General features: G+C 48.1%; 10 protein-coding genes across 10 annotated transcripts; 3 read left to right on the top strand and 7 right to left on the bottom strand.

Annotated features, from left to right (window-relative positions):
• Window positions 1-102: 102 nt before the first annotated feature.
• Window positions 103-2,159, bottom strand: N7471_007504 (LCCL domain-containing protein; the record flags this gene model as incomplete). The annotated part of the gene is made up of 2 exons (XM_057280223.1): window positions 103-1,594; window positions 1,660-2,159. The coding sequence occupies 2 exons, from the start codon at window positions 2,157-2,159 to the stop codon at window positions 103-105; spliced, it is 1,992 nt and encodes a 663-aa protein (XP_057134483.1).
• Window positions 2,160-2,297: 138 nt separating this feature from the next.
• Window positions 2,298-3,949, bottom strand: N7471_007503 (uncharacterized protein; the record flags this gene model as incomplete). Its single annotated transcript, XM_057280222.1, has 2 exons — window positions 2,298-2,797; window positions 2,846-3,949. 2 exons carry the CDS (start codon window positions 3,947-3,949, stop codon window positions 2,681-2,683), a joined length of 1,221 nt encoding a protein of 406 aa, XP_057134482.1. The 3' UTR covers window positions 2,298-2,680.
• A 94-nt stretch (window positions 3,950-4,043) lies between these two features.
• N7471_007502 (uncharacterized protein) lies at window positions 4,044-4,457 on the top strand (the record flags this gene model as incomplete). The annotated part of the gene is made up of 1 exon (XM_057280221.1): window positions 4,044-4,457. The coding sequence occupies one exon, from the start codon at window positions 4,044-4,046 to the stop codon at window positions 4,455-4,457; it is 414 nt and encodes a 137-aa protein (XP_057134481.1).
• An 899-nt stretch (window positions 4,458-5,356) lies between these two features.
• On the bottom strand, window positions 5,357-6,055 carry N7471_007501 (uncharacterized protein; the record flags this gene model as incomplete). The annotated part of the gene is made up of 1 exon (XM_057280220.1): window positions 5,357-6,055. The coding sequence occupies one exon, from the start codon at window positions 6,053-6,055 to the stop codon at window positions 5,357-5,359; it is 699 nt and encodes a 232-aa protein (XP_057134480.1).
• Window positions 6,056-6,850: 795 nt separating this feature from the next.
• Window positions 6,851-7,577, bottom strand: N7471_007500 (MARVEL domain-containing protein; the record flags this gene model as incomplete). The annotated part of the gene is made up of 5 exons (XM_057280219.1): window positions 6,851-6,884; window positions 6,951-6,997; window positions 7,050-7,234; window positions 7,290-7,461; window positions 7,515-7,577. The coding sequence occupies 5 exons, from the start codon at window positions 7,575-7,577 to the stop codon at window positions 6,851-6,853; spliced, it is 501 nt and encodes a 166-aa protein (XP_057134479.1).
• A 1,475-nt stretch (window positions 7,578-9,052) lies between these two features.
• On the bottom strand, window positions 9,053-9,274 carry N7471_007499 (uncharacterized protein; the record flags this gene model as incomplete). Its single annotated transcript, XM_057280218.1, has 1 exon — window positions 9,053-9,274. The coding sequence occupies one exon, from the start codon at window positions 9,272-9,274 to the stop codon at window positions 9,053-9,055; it is 222 nt and encodes a 73-aa protein (XP_057134478.1).
• Window positions 9,275-9,293: 19 nt separating this feature from the next.
• Window positions 9,294-10,000, bottom strand: N7471_007498 (uncharacterized protein; the record flags this gene model as incomplete). The annotated part of the gene is made up of 2 exons (XM_057280217.1): window positions 9,294-9,736; window positions 9,871-10,000. The coding sequence occupies 2 exons, from the start codon at window positions 9,998-10,000 to the stop codon at window positions 9,294-9,296; spliced, it is 573 nt and encodes a 190-aa protein (XP_057134477.1).
• Window positions 10,001-10,482: 482 nt separating this feature from the next.
• Window positions 10,483-12,044, bottom strand: N7471_007497 (uncharacterized protein; the record flags this gene model as incomplete). Its single annotated transcript, XM_057280216.1, has 3 exons — window positions 10,483-10,721; window positions 10,772-11,611; window positions 11,672-12,044. 3 exons carry the CDS (start codon window positions 12,042-12,044, stop codon window positions 10,483-10,485), a joined length of 1,452 nt encoding a protein of 483 aa, XP_057134476.1.
• A 92-nt stretch (window positions 12,045-12,136) lies between these two features.
• Window positions 12,137-15,078, top strand: N7471_007496 (phosphatidylinositol 3-kinase VPS34; the record flags this gene model as incomplete). Its single annotated transcript, XM_057280215.1, has 2 exons — window positions 12,137-12,392; window positions 12,447-15,078. Exons 1-2 carry the CDS (start codon window positions 12,292-12,294, stop codon window positions 15,076-15,078), a joined length of 2,733 nt encoding a protein of 910 aa, XP_057134475.1. The 5' UTR covers window positions 12,137-12,291.
• A 1,328-nt stretch (window positions 15,079-16,406) lies between these two features.
• Window positions 16,407-17,394, top strand: N7471_007495 (acetate uptake transporter family protein; the record flags this gene model as incomplete). Its single annotated transcript, XM_057280214.1, has 2 exons — window positions 16,407-17,003; window positions 17,077-17,394. 2 exons carry the CDS (start codon window positions 16,407-16,409, stop codon window positions 17,392-17,394), a joined length of 915 nt encoding a protein of 304 aa, XP_057134474.1.
• Window positions 17,395-17,459: the final 65 nt, after the last annotated feature.

The following is a 17,459-nucleotide window of genomic DNA, read 5'->3' as shown; positions in this document are numbered from 1 at the left end:
TCCAGAGCTCAGAGTTTATGCATCGCAAATCTATCAAGAATATCTATGTCTAATTTCAACACAAGAATTTGCGTATGTACAGATGGCATATACCACATTTGTCTATTCGGATTCGGATTCAGGATCCTCAGAGATCTCAGGATCAGGGAAAACAAAATCACCATCAGCGCCCCAAACGGCAGGTGGAGAAAAGTCTTCATACCAAAGGCCGCCCAAAGCATTAGTATGAACCAGTCCAAAACGGAAATACTCCAACTCGTGGGGATAAGTACGAGACCAAGTGAAATCTGGCAAAGGTTGGCCATCCTTAGGTCTGAAGACCTGGAAGCGCTCGACGTCGTTGACCAAGACACTGAGACCGTCGGCATGCGGCTCGAGGTCCGGGAATGAGAAGACGAGATTGTTCACATCCGTCATGGAAGGAGGATATATCTTTGGTGGAACGGTCCCAAGTTTGGCACCATCAAGGAGAGCGCCTGGAGTTTGGAGGATCGAATCGAAGCCCCAGCGGGCGATGCCGTTTATAAAAAGACCAATAAGGATACCTGAGTATAGGAGACTGGGTCGCGTTTGCATAGTTGTTCCAGGTAGGAAGAGAAGAGAGATAATATAGTGGTGGATGCGTAGGTTCATATGCGGAACGGCGACAAGGATGAGAACAACTGCAACAAGGACGCCGTATATGCTTATCGTAGGGAAGAAGCGGCCCTCGCGACGGAAACAGTGTGCTTGACCAAAGGCGATTGCGACCAAAGACCCGACTACAATGATGAGAGCTGTGAGAGCACCCGGTTGCTGCTGGATATCATGGGGTGTGAGGCGAGAAATTGGAATGCGATCGAATGTGTCTGTGTTCAGGGCGCCAACCCAGCAGCCGCCCAGCCACAAAACAGTCTTATCCCAGTGCGCATCCAAATTTTTAAGCGTGTGCCGAACGCAGAAGTAATACAGCACGAATCCCACAAATGCACCAGGCAGGAATCGACCGAGCGCAATTGACACAAGGTCGTAATAGCTCCCCATAGAGGGTGGGTCGGACGCCATGGCGACTTGGAACCAGACAATGAAATATATCATGGAATAAAATGCCGGTGCCGATGTCACGACTAATGACAAGATGGTGGTCCAGATCAATGTGAAGGCGAATAGCGACCAGCGCGCATCAGAACACTTGATTGATTTTGTCTCGCTCGAGTCTGGGGTTGACGCTTCATTACCGAGTCGGAATGACATCGGGAAGCTCGAGAGAAACTCGATACTTTCGATTCCGTGCTGCATGATAGAACGGAAGTTTTTCTGCTCGCCTGTGCGGTGCAGGATGCCACATCCGCCCCTTGCGTCATCAATTAGACCTGCATGCAATGCCGACGCGCAAATTGACGAATCGCCGCGGTAAGTGCCGCTGTCATGACCATCCACCTTGAATGGCTTACCTCCCACGACTAACGGTCGGTAATTGAGCTCCTGGTCGCCAACGACATACGGCTCCAGGAGAATCGCCGCCGCACAGCCAGAGGGACAGCGGAACGCGAAGGATTGGTCCTCGAATGGTCGACAAAGGTCACCATTTAGTCCACAATTTGTGGAATTGCTCCTAAATAGATATGGTTAGGTTCACAAGATCAGATGATCTGATTAGGGATAAAAATAGAAACACACCATAAACGGTGGTGACAAGACAGCTTGACGGGCTGCCCATACCCCGGAACTTCTTGGCCCGCGACAGAAGCTTTCAAGGACGCGAAGAACACGACAATCCAAAAGATTAAACCTCCAAAAAGAAGCGCGATCTTTGAATTCCTGTGCGGAAATTTCCGATCAATCAGACGCGCCGGCGCAGCCTGTAAACGAGGGAACCATGGGTTGATGTAGTAGACATGCGCCGGCGTCGGGCCGCGAAGCCAGGCACAGAATCCCGTGGGCGTACAAGAAAACACCGGATCGCGCTCGAGATTCTCCGATTGAGCCTCCATGTCGTGGACTTCCGAGGGCAGAAGAGGCACGTCGCCTAAGTCCAAGTCGAAGCTTAGTTCATCACTGTCACGCGCTTCATCCTTGTACTGCGACCCGATCTCCGGCAAGGAATATTTGGAGGTTGACGACTTATCCGCTGAGGGTGATCGCGCACTTGCCCCGGCAGAGTCCGGTCGCGACTGCATTTTTTTTATATATACAGTGTTTATCTGAGATCTGGAGCTCAGGGGGAAGGAAGTGATGGAATTCCTCCGTTTCAACGTCGAACTGGCAACCTCGTTCGTTAGTCCTTGGCTTTTAGTCATCCGGGTTGCTGGCTTGGCCAAGTGGCGATATCAAATCCGCCGTGGACCTCATGGATCCCATCTAGGACGAGTTCCCCAAAGATATTAACAAAATAAATAGATAAAGTCCCCTGGCCTACGGCTATTCTTTATGTACCCGTCCTCTTCAAAGATGTGCCACTACTCTGTCACCTGCTGAGAGCCCAACAAGTCCACCGCCAGAATCACTAGAGTTGATGGATGTTGTCATGAGCCTCGATAGAGAAAATGAAACGGATACAATCGATAGCATGGCTAACTTCTGATCTCAAAATGCTTGATTGAGTATGTTTCTGACCGAAAATACTTTATTCTATGTCCACGATCATTCGTTTTGGATCCACTTCAAAGTGACCGCATACATTGAATCAGATATTAGTCTATTAAGTTCCCTTCGTAGAGTTTCTCGAGTGGTTCATGATCTCTTGCTCTAAACTCGCTTGAACAAAAGCTGCTGTCCCATGAACACTGTTATATAAAAGCGGTTGCGAGACATAGTACTAAACAATTAGCAGGCGAACTGAGCTTCCGACAGAACAAAAGCTTACCTCATACGATGCCGATGAATTCAGGCTGCAGACGGAGACAGTCCCGTTGTACCCGAGTGTCCCATTGTCATTCCGGACCACAAAAGCATCAAGGAGATGACCATAGCATTTGCCCGCTGTCTTCGTTGCTTCAGAAGCAAGGTTATCGGGGAGATAGCCAAGTCGAGCCGCTCGGAACAAGGCGGTCGTGAACATGGCAGACACACTAGACTCGATGTAATTTCCTTCCTTATTCGGTTGATCCACAACTTGCCACCAGCATCCGGTGTTGGGATCAGCAGCTGAAATCACAGATCCAGCCAGTTGGGTGAGTCTTCGGAGAAGATAGTGTGACACGCGCTTCGGGAAGGATGAAGATAGCTCTAAGCTGTCCACCAGCGCCATGAAATACCACCCTAGAGATCGGCCCCAGACGATCGGACTCGCGCCGGTAACTGGATTCGCCCAGGATGCACTTTTCGACTCATCGTAGCCGTGGACCAGGAGACCTGAGTCATTGTGAAGACAGTGAGTCCAGAGCAGATCGAGTTGGTGGATGACATCGTCAGGTACAGTAACATTTGTGGGATCGAAGTGAGTAGTGTAGGACAAGAGGAACGGAACTAGAGAGTACATTCCGTCGAGATAGCTCCAGTTGGGATAATTGAAATACCAGTACCCGCCAAGTGCATTTCTGCGCTGCAGATTGACAGAATCACGAAGCGAATGGAGACTGTCGGAGGCGGTAGAGGTCTTGAAGTTCTCATTTTGATATAATAGTCCTTTGCCGGTTGACAGCCGGTCGAGGGGGTAGCTGCTATCTTGTGTAGCATTTAGAAGGTATGGCGTGATGCTATTTGTGCTGGACTGCAGGTATTTTCCCCAGTCGTTCTCTGCACAGACTGATTCAGGTGTATGGTAGTAGTCGATTAAGCGGAGGATGGAAGACTGGAAGAATCCCACTTGAAGATATGTGGATGCTGATGGAGCGGTGCCCTCTTGAACAATGGCTTGAGCGCGGGAGATGACACTGTCGGCCATCCAGGCGGAGTATGGTCGGTTACAAGCTGATGCATCTTTCACAAAGAGGAGAACCAAGGCGAGACGGAGGTATGAAAGATACATCTTGTGTTGTTCAAGGAGAGGACGGAAAGCCGATCGCGTCAAATAGGTTTTTTGCCGATCCCTTCCTCTTTTGTAGCTCGAAACACAACGAAAGATGGTTGTGAATTGGGCCCCTCGTGCACCCGGGTGGACATCAATGACTGCCTTGGACCAAGCAAGTCGCGAAGGGGGCTGGATTATGGTGGATGACCCCGACGTTGAGGTCAATGTCACCGATGATAAGTTCTTCTTGGGCCTCCTCCAACCAGGGGAAAGCTGCACTAGACATGTTTCAATTGAATTTTCCGATTTGCATCCCGCTACAGTGGTCGGGGACACCTATCGATACCAGTATTGGGGTGGCTACATTGACTGGTGGACTTGGGGGGATCGGGAAGAATATGCCAATACAGTGGTGAAATTGCGATGCTGGCTGAATGCTTATGTTGTTGACCCTGTTGATAACGACGGAAGACCGGTTATAATGATTGCCTCATCTAACGCAGTCGAGTTCACTGTTGTTGATTGATTTGGAATTAATGGACTTTGGCTTGATCACAACAACACAGCCAGGAAGCAGAAGGAACATGCATTCAACCTAATGTTATCAAGTAGACTCCAGTTGCTCGTGCCCACTAATAGCGAACCTGAGGATTAGCCGCCGAAAATGTTTACAATGCCCAATCAAAGCTGCTCTAGAAGATTGAAGGAGAGTTCGGCGTTAAGTTAGGGCCTGTGATGGTTATAATATGCATATCATCAAGATATAGGCCATATGGAAATACATAGTATGGTATGTAATAATAGCTTCCAAGGTTGAAAAAGAGAAACCCACCACACAATGGACAAAATAACAGAGAAATGAAAAATCAGATATGAAATGAAATGAAATGAAATGAAATGAAATGAAATGAAATGAAAGTGCCAGGGAAGCTCTACGAAAAAATGACTGGTAAAATGCGACATGACATTGGCAAGTTGACAAAGTTGGAACCTAGAAAATGAGGAAATTATGGAAAGCCCCAACTCGAGGAGTACATATTGGCCAAAGAAAAACTGGAGACATAGTACCTAATAAGGCAAGAACCGATCACTTCTCGAGGCCGAAGTATACCGCGTCACCATTGATACACGTGAGCATTAATACAGAATTGATACAAAAAGTGTCAAGTATTCTTCTTATTCTACGTGGATTAATGACTCGTTTTACTGGGAGCCGAAAAGTTACTAAAGCTTTCTAGATTCTCAAGGTAAGTTATATTGAAGTATATCTTGAAGATGGAATAAATGACGGCTTTGGCAATGAAAGTATACGAGACGATGAAATGACTGGAATACAACAAGTATGTAAGTCTCTTTTTTGTTTTTCGTTTTCTTTTCTGGAAAGGGGTAATGATGAGAATCAACCTGGGAATATATAATAAGAGTTTACCGAGGACGCATGCTGGGATTTCTATGAAGGCCGAGAGCGTGAGCACCTGCTGGGGAGACAGGCTCGGACTCAGGCACAGGTCGTGGGGGCAAGGCAGGGGGATAAGGACCAGGAACAGGACGGTTATAAGCCACATAAGTGTCGACTGGGGGAGGAGGGCGAGGCCTCACCGGAATCCGAGAGTTCATACGAGCCATACTAGCAGCAGGAGGAATCTGAAGAGCATTGACATATGGCTCTGGGGCAAAATCCTCAGCCTGGGAAATCGTTACCGGGAACGGCACAGCTAGATCCCAGAGGAATGACTGAGTCTCGAGGTTGCGGGCAACATCAGCGGAGGCCCTGTGGCGCATAAAGTCAGCGGTCAGCATGTTCAAAGTGTCAGAGGTGTAAATGCAGGCCCAATCGAACTCGGACATCGGGATCTGTCCGGGGCGGTCGATCAGAACGGTGAAAAATCCAATAGGTACAACACGCACAAGCTCATTTGTCGAGCAATCAATGGCCATCATCTGTCCGGCTCGTTTAAGTTGTTCCAATGACAGATGAAGCTGACTTACCCTATCACCGAGTTCATCCTCAAGCGATAAGTCATTGTGTAGGATGTCGTCAATGAGCTGCTGGCAGCGGGTTTGGAATCCAGTGCGTGCAGTCTGAAAGAGCCGGGCTGAGGTGTTGTCTAGCATCACTGACATGGCTTCTCTCTGGTACCGGAATTCCGAAGCTAGCGGAATCGACTGTGATGGACTGTGGTAACGATGGTCAGGGAAGATGAATCCCTAACTCAAAGTCAGCAAGAGTTGAATTGCCAAGAACTGTTGAGGCTTGATGAGATATTGTATGATGGTCCGACATAGCCTATTTATATTGTTTTTAAGCCCCGTTTTCCACCATGATGGGCTTATAATTGTGAATAAAATGACAAAAGGGAATGAAAGGCAACAAGGAAGACGACAAAGGCGAAAAAGGAACCACATAGAACAAGGAGATGTGCAAGGTAATGAATGCCCTTGTTAACCGTTCTTTGTTACTCGAGCTGGGTATTGGAAACTACATATGTAGGCGAGGGTGTGTGTGTAACAAAGCGTTTGAGCACCGTTGAAGCAATATCCATAGCTGTGGAAAAATTACGGCAGAAGCTTGCGTAGCCATAGACGTCCAAATAAACCATATGTATTGAGAATATATTCCAAAGGAGTGACTTTACCGCAAAATCAACAGCCAAGTTGCAAACATAGCACCGAAAAGAGTATTCCACCAAGATATTCTTCCACCAAGGGTATCAACGTAAGTCGTAATTCGTTGGCCTCTAAATCATGAGGCAAGCACAAAAGAAAAGCAAGAAAACAAAAAAGCAAGAATATCGTGAAAGGATTGATGTCACTGGTATTGTGCTGAGCACGAGGCGAGATGTGCATACTCAGTCGTGCATGGCGGAGTGCTGGTGTTGATGCCTGCTGTACAGAGACTTGATGGCTCGATGCCATTACCTAGACGGCGGAACGACCCCAGCGGCGACGGCGACTGTTCAGTATGTCAATATCAATCAACCAAGACCGTGTTATTAGAACGTGTGCGTTGGTCACTTACACTCCATCAGTGGTGCTTTCGCGAACACGGAAGGTGAACCAGATCCCCTAAAGGCTTATTAGTACTTATCTATATGTATGAGATAGTGTCATCACATACCACGATAGCAGAAGCAAGCCAGATAATAGCAGAAAGGAAGCTGAAGGCTTCAGCTGCCTTCCACCGGCCACACGTCTGGTCTCCTCTAAAGTGCCAGGACCAGATGCTGCCGCAGGGCAAGTGGCGGATGGTGTCGACGAGGACACCGAACGCAGCGAACCAAGCAAACGAAATGAGGATGTCCACTAGAGTCCAGTAAGCATTGGTCTATATTCACCAGATAGTATATCGAGCACATACTAGGCCAGGAAAAGAATCCCGACGAGAACGGGATCAGCCATATGAGGCCCAGCAATATCGATAAGCCAGCGATTACTTCAGTATAGATCCATCGTGACTGGGGCCACCAGTCAACATCTGCGCCGCTGTGGTTAACCTCGGCAAGGTAGTGTCCGATAACACCTGCGACGACCTAAAAAAGTGTCAGATACAGTTTATAAGTTGGTGTATATCGGGGTTATTCACAGCTGCGAAGGCAATCTCCGCAACGCGGAGGATAATAGACGCAAGGCGTGAAATGACGGGCATTGTTGGGGTGTTATCAAATCAATGAGCTGTTCCTTTAATAAATCTGAAGGATGTGAATGTATAAGAAAATAATGTGTCAAGCTCGTGAAAATGTAGCGTGGGGTTGGGAGGTATGGGGGATCACGAGAAGCTATATAATGTGTTAGGTGGCACAGACAAGCAAACTCCGAGAGGGAGCGACAGTGTGTCTTTAAAGCAAGGGACGAACATGAAAACCCAATAAACTAAAAAAGCAAGAAAAACGAAATTCAATCACAAGTACCTAAAAACAAAGCACAGCTTGCATTAGGCGCGACCAATAGAGTCAAACTAAGCCACCAGATGTCGTCAGATCAGTTCCGTATACAGCGAGTTATTTCCAACAAGTCGAGGTGACTATTGGTCAAGGACTGTGAACAAAACGTGCCCAACCGTTTTCCAGGCTTGGGTGGGTAAGAGATCGACTTTTCGTGGCGGACTGACCGCTGATGTGGAATGTGGCTGACTGCTCCTCAACACCCGAGCAAGGAGTGGGCCTATACCTGTGGGGAATAAGGACGTACAGGTACTGCATAGCCCTGGAAGTATTTGGATAGTACGGAGGACTGCTGCCTCCATATCGCCATCCCTGTCTTCCCCAGACCCAGCCTCCCCATGCTAGAAAAGGTCCCGCTGTGCTGGCACAGAATACGGGCTCTTCTGTGCTGGATTGTGATATACTTCAGTGGCTTGCTTTTCGAATGATGAGTTGACTGCCGATCCCATCGACTATTGGCGATAGCTCTGATTTGAACCGGAATTGGGTTGGGTCTCCACTTAGGGCGATCATCGTTGCTGTCTGACAGGTGCGTGCTGTTTTTTAGACAGACAACATACGAGCTACCGACAGGGGAGATCCGGTTTGAAGCGAAGAGACCTTGTACACCTCTGACGACATTGACATCATGTTTAATTTAAGTCATCTGACCATCTGAGGTACCTACTCTGTACTCTTCTCTTCTCTCAGCCCTATGACGTGGGGCCACGGAGTGGGACGACACGCTTGGTTTTTTATATTTTTTTTAAAACTATGGATATGATCTTTTATGAGGATGTAGAGTTATTTTTCATTGTTTTGATCATAAGATTACTTCCATTATTACTACATGGTAGTATTTCATGTCTGACATATAGCAGAACTAGGCAGACATAGCAAAAATCGAAATGTACAATGCAAGAAGAGCCCAGAAACATGCGGGCGATGCAAAGTTTACAATTTGAGCTAATAACTAGTGGGCCGTTGATACTATGAATAGCAACGGCCGCAAGAACAAGTATGTACACATATCCACTTTGGAAAAGCCAAGAGAGAAGATCAAACTCGAAATAATGCTGCCTACCACGTCCCCCAAAAAGCAAATTAAACAACTGTACATATCGATGAATAAATGACCTCCCATCCGTAGAGTCAAAATAAAAATATCAACCGTTACAATAATTTCGACAAGACAAGAAGACTACGTATTCTTCCGATCCAAGTGCCATGCCATAACATCGCGGAAGATCCCCTTGGAACCAGTCTCGATAGTATCACCATGGCAAGGAATCAAACGATCAAAGTCCCACTGATCAATCCTTCTCATAGACTCATCGAACGCTGCCCGATCTTGTGACGAGAGAATATACCATGCAAACCGTCTGTGCCATGTAGCCGGCGGCTTGGTGGACACCAGCGGCATAATAAGCCGTGTAAGGAAATTAGTCCCCGACGCTTCGGGGGTTCTTGGAATACTGCTCCTTAGCGGGCAGGTTGAAGAGCAGATCCGCCTCGATGACCGTGCGCGTGGGTTTATGCAAAAACACCAGCTCGCGCGACCCGTGGCCATACACATACTCGCTCTCAAACTCGGCATCGAACTCCTTCGAGATCGACCGCGGCAGTTTATCGTCCTTCTTAAATACGTGCTGGAACGGGGTGTCCTTGAACTCCGGGTTCGATTGCCGCTTCTCATACAGACCCTCCGGGGCCAGGATCTCTGCTTGCGGATATGCGTCCTTCCACGGGGTGAGGTTGAGGTGATGTTCGATATCTGGCGCTGTGATGTATTGGACGTTTCCGCCGAGGGACTCAACTGTCTCGCGGACTTCGGGCGTTAGGCTGACGGGCGAGAATACTGCGAGGGAGCCGGTGGCAAGCTTGACTGTCGCATGCAAGGAGCGTTAGCGCTAGATCTTAAACAAGGGTCCCCGTGGGCTTGACAGGACTGCACATCATCCCCTGTCCCCCGAGGTATTATGCGCCTGGTAGGTTGGCTCTGTAAGGGTCAGCACTCACCCAGCGTCCCTCGTCCGCCGAACTGCAGGTGTCCGAACCGTGAGAATGGTAGACTCATGGTCACGATGTCTGGTGTCACATGGCGAATTACCATGGTCGCAGAAGGGTTGGTTGGGAAGAGCTGTGGCATTTTGGCAGCTTTCCTTTTCTTTTCTCTTTGGTTGTGGTTTTTGAGTTCGAGAGTTGCGCTCCCTGGCGTTGGATGTCTCAGTTGATGTTTCTTGAAGGTAAATATCTCATGCACTAACAGACCAAAGGAAAGTTCAATTGTAAAATAGTAAATGGTTGAACAGGAGCAGCTTTATGAAGTTCCGTGGGAAAAGCAAGTGGCCAGACAACCTTCGAATGACGTATGATCTTATCTCTCCACTTTGGATCGAGCCTGGCCGAATTTATCATCGCTTGGGGAGACCTCGGTAACTACATGGTCTACTTTTGTACATACATGGCCGGCTTGTGTACATTAAAAGAGACTATGCAAGCAGCCTGTTATTTTGGAATTTTTGGAATTTATCTTCTAGGCCTCATGCTTTAAATTATGCGCTAGATGTCATCAAATACGAATAGTACAAAGCTAGATTATTAAATGACCTAGTGATGCAAGCCAAAAGATCAAGGGGTATCTTGTAAAACACACATCGACTCGTGGAATCGTGTCTTCAGAAGAAGCTTAGGCATACCAACTTGTGCCAGTCTCTTGTTCCTTCTCTTCTCGGTGGGGTATGATGCAGTCCTTAATCTTGAACACATCGATAATTTCGTGCCACGTCTCGTGGTCGAGGCTAAACACCGCCTGATGTTTTTGCACGCCCTTTTTTGGGCTTCACTGGGGGCGAACGGCGCGGCCGCATCTGTCAAACTATTAGTGCTTTATCAACCAGTCACGTTGAAGAATACTCACGCAGAGTCGGCAGATCACGACTATCTGTTGATACACCCACTGTTCCGTCTCGCACGAGGAAACTCACGTAGAACAGGTTTTCCACGCTTTGTCCGAAAGACTTCGGGTTGATACAGAAGCGAAACAAGGGAATTCCCCCGTCGTCCGCTATGCTGTGCTTATCCATGATTCGTTGCGCCTTCTCCGGGGTGAGATTTGGGTCGAGGGTAAGCTCATCCGTGGCTGCTTTCTGACGGTCACGCTGGTTATTGGCAAGCAGCTTGTTGATCTCAGAACAGATCTGGGTCAGATTCGTGCTGTCCTGCTGGCCAAGATCCTGCTGTGCCATTTCTCGGGGCGCCACGGCTTGCGATGGATCAATCTGCTCTGCTGCTCTTCGCTGTGTCATTAGCCGCGTACGCTTCTGTACTGAGAGCGGCCCAAGCAACCATCCAGACACGGCTGGACGAGCATTGCTAGGAAAGCAGGCCGATCGGCCAAGTGTGTCCCAGTTCATCGCATCGCCATCGTCTTCGTCACTGGCATCGGGATCTCTTTGGCTTCGACCAAGGCGCCCTCGGCGTCCCTGTGTCCCATTTGTTGAAGCCGTCGCATTGTTTGGGCCGCGCCGCATGAACGATACACACTTGGAGACAAATTCGTCTACGTCGATACCGGCAGAGGTGTCACCGAGGGCAAGTTGGGTGGCTTTCTTGTGCGTTATATCAGCGGTATTGACCAGGATGCGCGAATCGAGCGTGGCGTCGGCAGTCTGCTTCACTTTGGCGTAGAATTGATTTGCTTGTTCGACAATGTTGAGGATACCATCGTTTCCAGGCTGCATGAGCTCGCCTCGCGTGTCTTTGTGAGAAATGTTAGAGTGCCATCACTTTAGTCTCAATTCCAGACAAAGCAACTTACCATTTAGTTCTCTACCCAGATCTCGAAGCCCTCTCCGTACACTTCTCCGTTCTTCGGGATCCTGATCAGGGTCATAGTATCGTGTGTCGCTGGTGGTTCGTTGAGATGATGCTTGCGACTGCATAGATCGGGCAGATTGCGCAGATCGAGCAGACTGGGCAGATTGGGCAGACTGGACATTCGAGGGGCGGTCGGCTAGCCGCCGTCGTTTACCTTGTGCACCCGGTGGCATCGCAGCGGTAGTTCTCTTATTGATACCTCGATGCCGATTTTCTTTATCAGAAGTAAATGCGTCTGGTGGTGATGTTGATGATGTTGGGCGGGAACCTGGGGTATTTGCTTCCTCCAGGTTTGTGTGAATGAGACGTGCCATACTTGATCAGATTTATTAGTGCGAGATGAGATGGGGGTTGTAACAAAGAAAATTCAACAAAGAAAAAAAGGGACAACTAATCGCGTACGACTACACGCAGTAGCCCAATTTAGAGAAAGATTATACCTCACAACACACTAGTCCAAAAAAAGATGTGTGGCTACATTCGATGATCGCAAACGTTTGTCGCGTCGCGTAGACATTGCACGTGACCTCCCCGCGTCCCGAGGCCGGTTCCTTATCGGCCATGACGCAGCGACATGTTGCTCTCTCCAGACGGGGAACAGAGATGGAAGCCTTCACCTTTGCCGTGACCACTCAAGTGGACATACCTATACGTATCAAGATGTACGTCCTTCTTTTCTGAAAATCAAGCTTTTTCTCACGTTGACGTATCTACAGTGGCTCGTTAGAGGGCAAGCAGAAGCCGATCCCATTCACGGTTCTTGATGAAAACGCCGAGCTACGGCATATTGCCTCCGTCCAAGACCCTACCTCCGACCTTTATGTGACCTCTCAGATATGGTCGGAGTCGAAGCCATTGGGCGTGCCCATGAAGACCAAATACAGGGCCTTCAAAACCACCAGAGTATGGAATGAATGGCTGGAGATGCCCATGTCCATCAAGGATGCCGAGCGTAATTCTCAGCTGGCAATCACCATCGTTGATATGTCTCCACTCGCTCCCGATAGGGTTACGCACATCCCATTCGGTGGAACTACAATCACCTTGTTTGACGAGGACGGAAAATTGAAGATGGGCAGACAAAAGTGCAAGGTTTATTTACACAAGGACGCAGACGGCTCTGCTACAACCTCTACTCCATCCGTTTTGCCACCTAGGCGTCGTAAACCGAATACCCGTGATCCTTCACAGCAGTCACCCGAAGAGGCGGAACTGGAACGGGTCGAAGTCTTGATCAAGAAACATGAAATGGGCGAGATCCCACGTGTTGACTGGATGGATCAATTGCTCTTTCGGGAGTTGGAGAAACTGAAGACAAATGCAGATGAAGCGGCTCAAAAGCGTGCCCTTGAACTTGACGCAGCCCTGCAAAAATATCCGAAACATGTCAAAGATCAGGATGATAGCTCTGATGAAGAGAGCCTCGAAGATGAGTATTTCGATCTTTACGTTGAATTTCCACGCTTTGATCATCCCATTGTGTGGGCTGATCACGAGTATCCTCCTCCGCCCATTTCCTCTTGGCCCCAAAATGCACCTCCCCACCCCAATACTACTCTCAAGCCAGTTCCGGAGGTACAATTTGGACCTGGAATTTCACACGCCGATCCCCATAATATCATTCAAATCTACGATCCGGAAGTTGGCCAAATCGGAAACCCATGTGAGGACAAACACAGGCGGTTGATCCGAAGCCATCGGACCGGCATCATGGATCGTGACCTGAAGCCCAACCCAAAGATCAGGGATGATCTCAATATGATTATCTCCTATGAACCGACGCAAGACCTCACTGCAGAAGAGAAGGACCTTGTGTGGCGTTTCAGGTATCATCTTACACGCGAGAAGAAGGCATTGACAAAATTCGTCAAATCAGTCAACTGGCGGGATGTTGGAGAATCGCGGCAAGCGGTTGAAATGTTCCCTAAATGGACCGAGATTGATGTCGATGACGCTCTGGAGATTCTGGGTCCTACCTTCGATAATCCTGCTGTCCGTTCGTATGCTGTGGAAACACTGCGGAAGGCAGACGACGAGGAGTTGCTTCTGTATCTTCTTCAATTGGTGCAGGCTCTGAAATATGATGCAACTCCGGATAACCAACCTGATGCGGCTCCGCAGGAGTCCTCGCTTGCACATTTCCTGATTTCGCGTGCGGCTAATAACTTCAAACTTGGCAACTACCTACACTGGTACCTCATGGTCGAATTTGATGACGCTGATGCAATTCAGCGTCGGCTGTTTGCGCGGGTTGAATACTACTTCATGATTGAACTGGAGAAGCTTCATCCTGAGCACAAAAAGACACTATTGCACCAAGGTGAAATGGTCACTGTGCTCTCCAAAATAGCCAAGGACGTACGCTTCGCGCGCGAAAACAGAGTTGGCAAGATTGAGATGCTGAAAAAATATCTCCGTGACCCTGATAACGACCTGATCAACATAGATCCACCCCTGCCCTTACCTTTGAATCCCGATGTTTCAGTCGTTGGACTATACCCCGAGGAATCGAACGTCTTCAAGTCTACTCTTTCCCCTTTGCTTATCACATTCAAGACTTCCGAAGGTCGCCGCTATCCGATGCTGTTCAAAGTCGGTGATGATCTTCGCCAGGACCAACTGGTTATCCAGATTATCATATTGATGGATCGCCTTTTGCAGAAGGAGAACCTAGATCTAAAACTGACTCCTTATCGAATTCTTGCCACCAGCGCAACGGCCGGCGCTGTGCAATTCATTCCCTCAATTTCTCTCTCCGCAGCATCCGCCAAGTACAAATCCATCCTCACCTATCTACAAGCCAACAACCCAGATGACAATGAGCCTCTCGGCGTCCGCAAAGAAACAATGGATACATATATCAAATCATGTGCAGGATACTGCGTCATCACATACCTCCTCGGCGTTGGCGACCGACATCTTGAAAATCTGCTTCTAGCGCCAGATGGCCACTTCTTCCACGCCGACTTTGGCTTCATCCTCGGTCGTGATCCAAAGCCTTTTGCACCCATGATGAAACTCTGCAAGGAAATGGTTGAAGGCATGGGCGGCACAACTTCGCCCCACTATCTGCAATTCAAGCAGTACTGCTACACTGCCTACACCACACTGCGCAAATCCGCCAATCTGATTCTTAACCTCTTCAGTTTGATGGTGGATGCCAATATTCCTGATATTCGAGTGGAGCCTGACAAAGCCGTCCTGAAAGTGAAGGAGCGCTTCCATCTTGAAATGACCGAGGAAGAAGCTATCCGTCACTTTGAGCAACTTATCGCAGACAGTGTCAATGCTATCTTCGGTGTTGTAATTGATCGCTTGCACGACTTCGTGCAGGGCTGGCGGGCATAGTTTGTCTCTTTCATGTATTTGTGCTCCTTGGGATTTGTATTCGAGACTCCCAAGGAATTTTCATGCCGATCTTACATACATTATTCTTTATTTAGTTCCAGACCACGGGCATTGAGGCGTTTTGGGAATGATATTATGGGGTGGGGATTTTGCTTCTGTTTTCAGGAAACTCGGCGCAATACGATGGATTTATAAAGGATACCCAACCTAGATTTTTCGTCTGAATAGCCATTATTTGTTGAAACTTCTGTGCAATGCCCGCCCACCTGACCTGAGCAGGCTCTTGCTTACTGCATAATATAGATCTAGCCAGGTCAAGCGTCCGGTAGATCACAGTGTGAGATTGACATCCAGGGCAATTAGAATTTTCTAGCATGTCCTCCAATCTTGTATGGGACTGCCAGTTCTATAGCCTGCAAATGCCCTTTCTGGTAAGTTCGGTCTCAAAAGGGAAGTATATTGGTCATGAATATTACATTTTCCGGGAATCGCCGCACTCCGGTAAAAGTAAACGCATGTAGCAATTCGCATCACCTCCAATTTTGGACTATAGAGACCTGTCTTTGGCAAGATACTACGGGTGAGAGGTCTTTATACTGCTTAGTGCTGGTCTGGAAGACCATATCTAGTAAATTCAAAGTAGGTTGGACGTCTTGCAAGTGGACATCACGCATGCCTGCGATGAATATAGCAATTGATAATTCTTCTTGGTTTTGATCCCGACATATTTAGCCATGGGAGCAATTTGGGATAAGCAGGTTAGCAGTCGAAAATAACGTGCAAGATGCTCTTTATAGAACTATCCGTTTTGATATTCAGAAGAGCAAAATATTCCATAGATAAAGCGCGACACTGACACCAATATAGTCTTTTCAACCAACGCGATTGAGTTTCTGTTCCTCGCGGCACTGCCCGAGCGTAATAGAAGTCGGCTTTATCCAACCCTGATTATCGGATCCTTCCGCATAGTCAAAAATATGTGTTCTGTGTGCATGGGTCATTGCCGGAAAATCCTTTCACTGGCTGGCTCGGCAGCCTGCCAAAGACGCTCATGTGACGGCGCCCGCGGACTTCCCCGTATATGTTTCCCGGATTTGAGTGATTCAACACACTCTATGGGCGCGGAAGAGGGACTAGCTTGCTTGTGCGCCAAGGCACAGTGCCTGGGCCGAAGACTCTTAGGGTATGTACCATCTACGCTCCAGAATATATTACATATTCCCATCCCCGTTGCCCTTTCTCTACCCACTGGCCATTATATTTCTATCTTTTTGGCCAAACGACTTCCCACGAAGACGAAATAAGCATTCGGTCTTATAATACTATTCATGGAGCACATTATTAATGTTACAGAGGTTCAAAAAACCCAAGTTGTATCAAACCATCACATCGAGCCAAGTACGCAGGACAAGATTGGCTCCCCGGTGGTCTCCCAACTCAGAGATGACTACTCTTTGCTCCCATCAAATACTCCAGACGAACGCCTGCCATCGCGTAGACAGGAACTTCAGTCTTTGCCTGTTGACGTGCGGAAATTTGCCAACCCTGCTCCCCTAGGTCTATGTGCATTTGCCCTCACTTCGTTCCTCTCAAATTGCATCAACCTCAATGTGGGAGGTATACAGGCGTCAGGTGTCAGTGTTTCTCTTGCTTTAAATTATGGTGGCATAGCGCAAGTGCTGGCTGGAATGTGGTATGTTCTATCCATCCTGGGTATTAGAGATTCCCTTGAAACTGTGTTATCTAGGGCTAATGAGAGCAGGGAAATGGCAATCGGAAATACTTTTGGCGCGACTTCCTTCTGTTCATACGGCGCTTATTGGATCACTTTTTCTCTGATCTCAACTTTCGATACTGCCGATGCTACGAAGGATATAGTAGATCCAGTCTGTCATAACGAGACCTTGATGGGCCTGTTCATGCTGGTAAGCCATTTCTATCAAATTCAGGCATTAGTGCATTGTGGGAATATATGTTGATAGCTATCTATATATGCAGGCATGGTTCATTTTCACTACACTGATGCTATTATGCACGCTCAGATCTAGTCTTGCGATGTTCTCTCTGTTCTTTTTCCTAGACATGAACTACCTCCTACTCGGCATTGCACACATTCAATGCAGCTCTTATGGCGAGATTATCATTACAGTTCAGAAGGCAGGCGGTGTTTTTGGCCTTTTAGCTGCGTTTTCGGCTTGGTATAATGCCTTCGCTGGTATTTGTAATACTAGCAATAGTTTCTTCACTGTTCCCCTTGGTCACTTTCCTTGGTCCCCGGCTGCCCATCCTCATCGGGCTAAGGCTAAAGAGGTCTGACCTCAGACTAAGAATGGCAAAAGAATAACATGCAGTTTCTCTCTTCATGGTACGGGTGTCTGTCG

This window comes from Penicillium samsonianum, assembly GCF_028829775.1.
Source record: "Penicillium samsonianum strain IBT 33392 chromosome Unknown utg000004l_segment0_segment0, whole genome shotgun sequence".
NCBI classification, from domain to species: Eukaryota; Fungi; Ascomycota; class Eurotiomycetes; order Eurotiales; family Aspergillaceae; genus Penicillium; species Penicillium samsonianum.
This window is presented reverse-complemented; position numbering and strand designations above follow the sequence as displayed.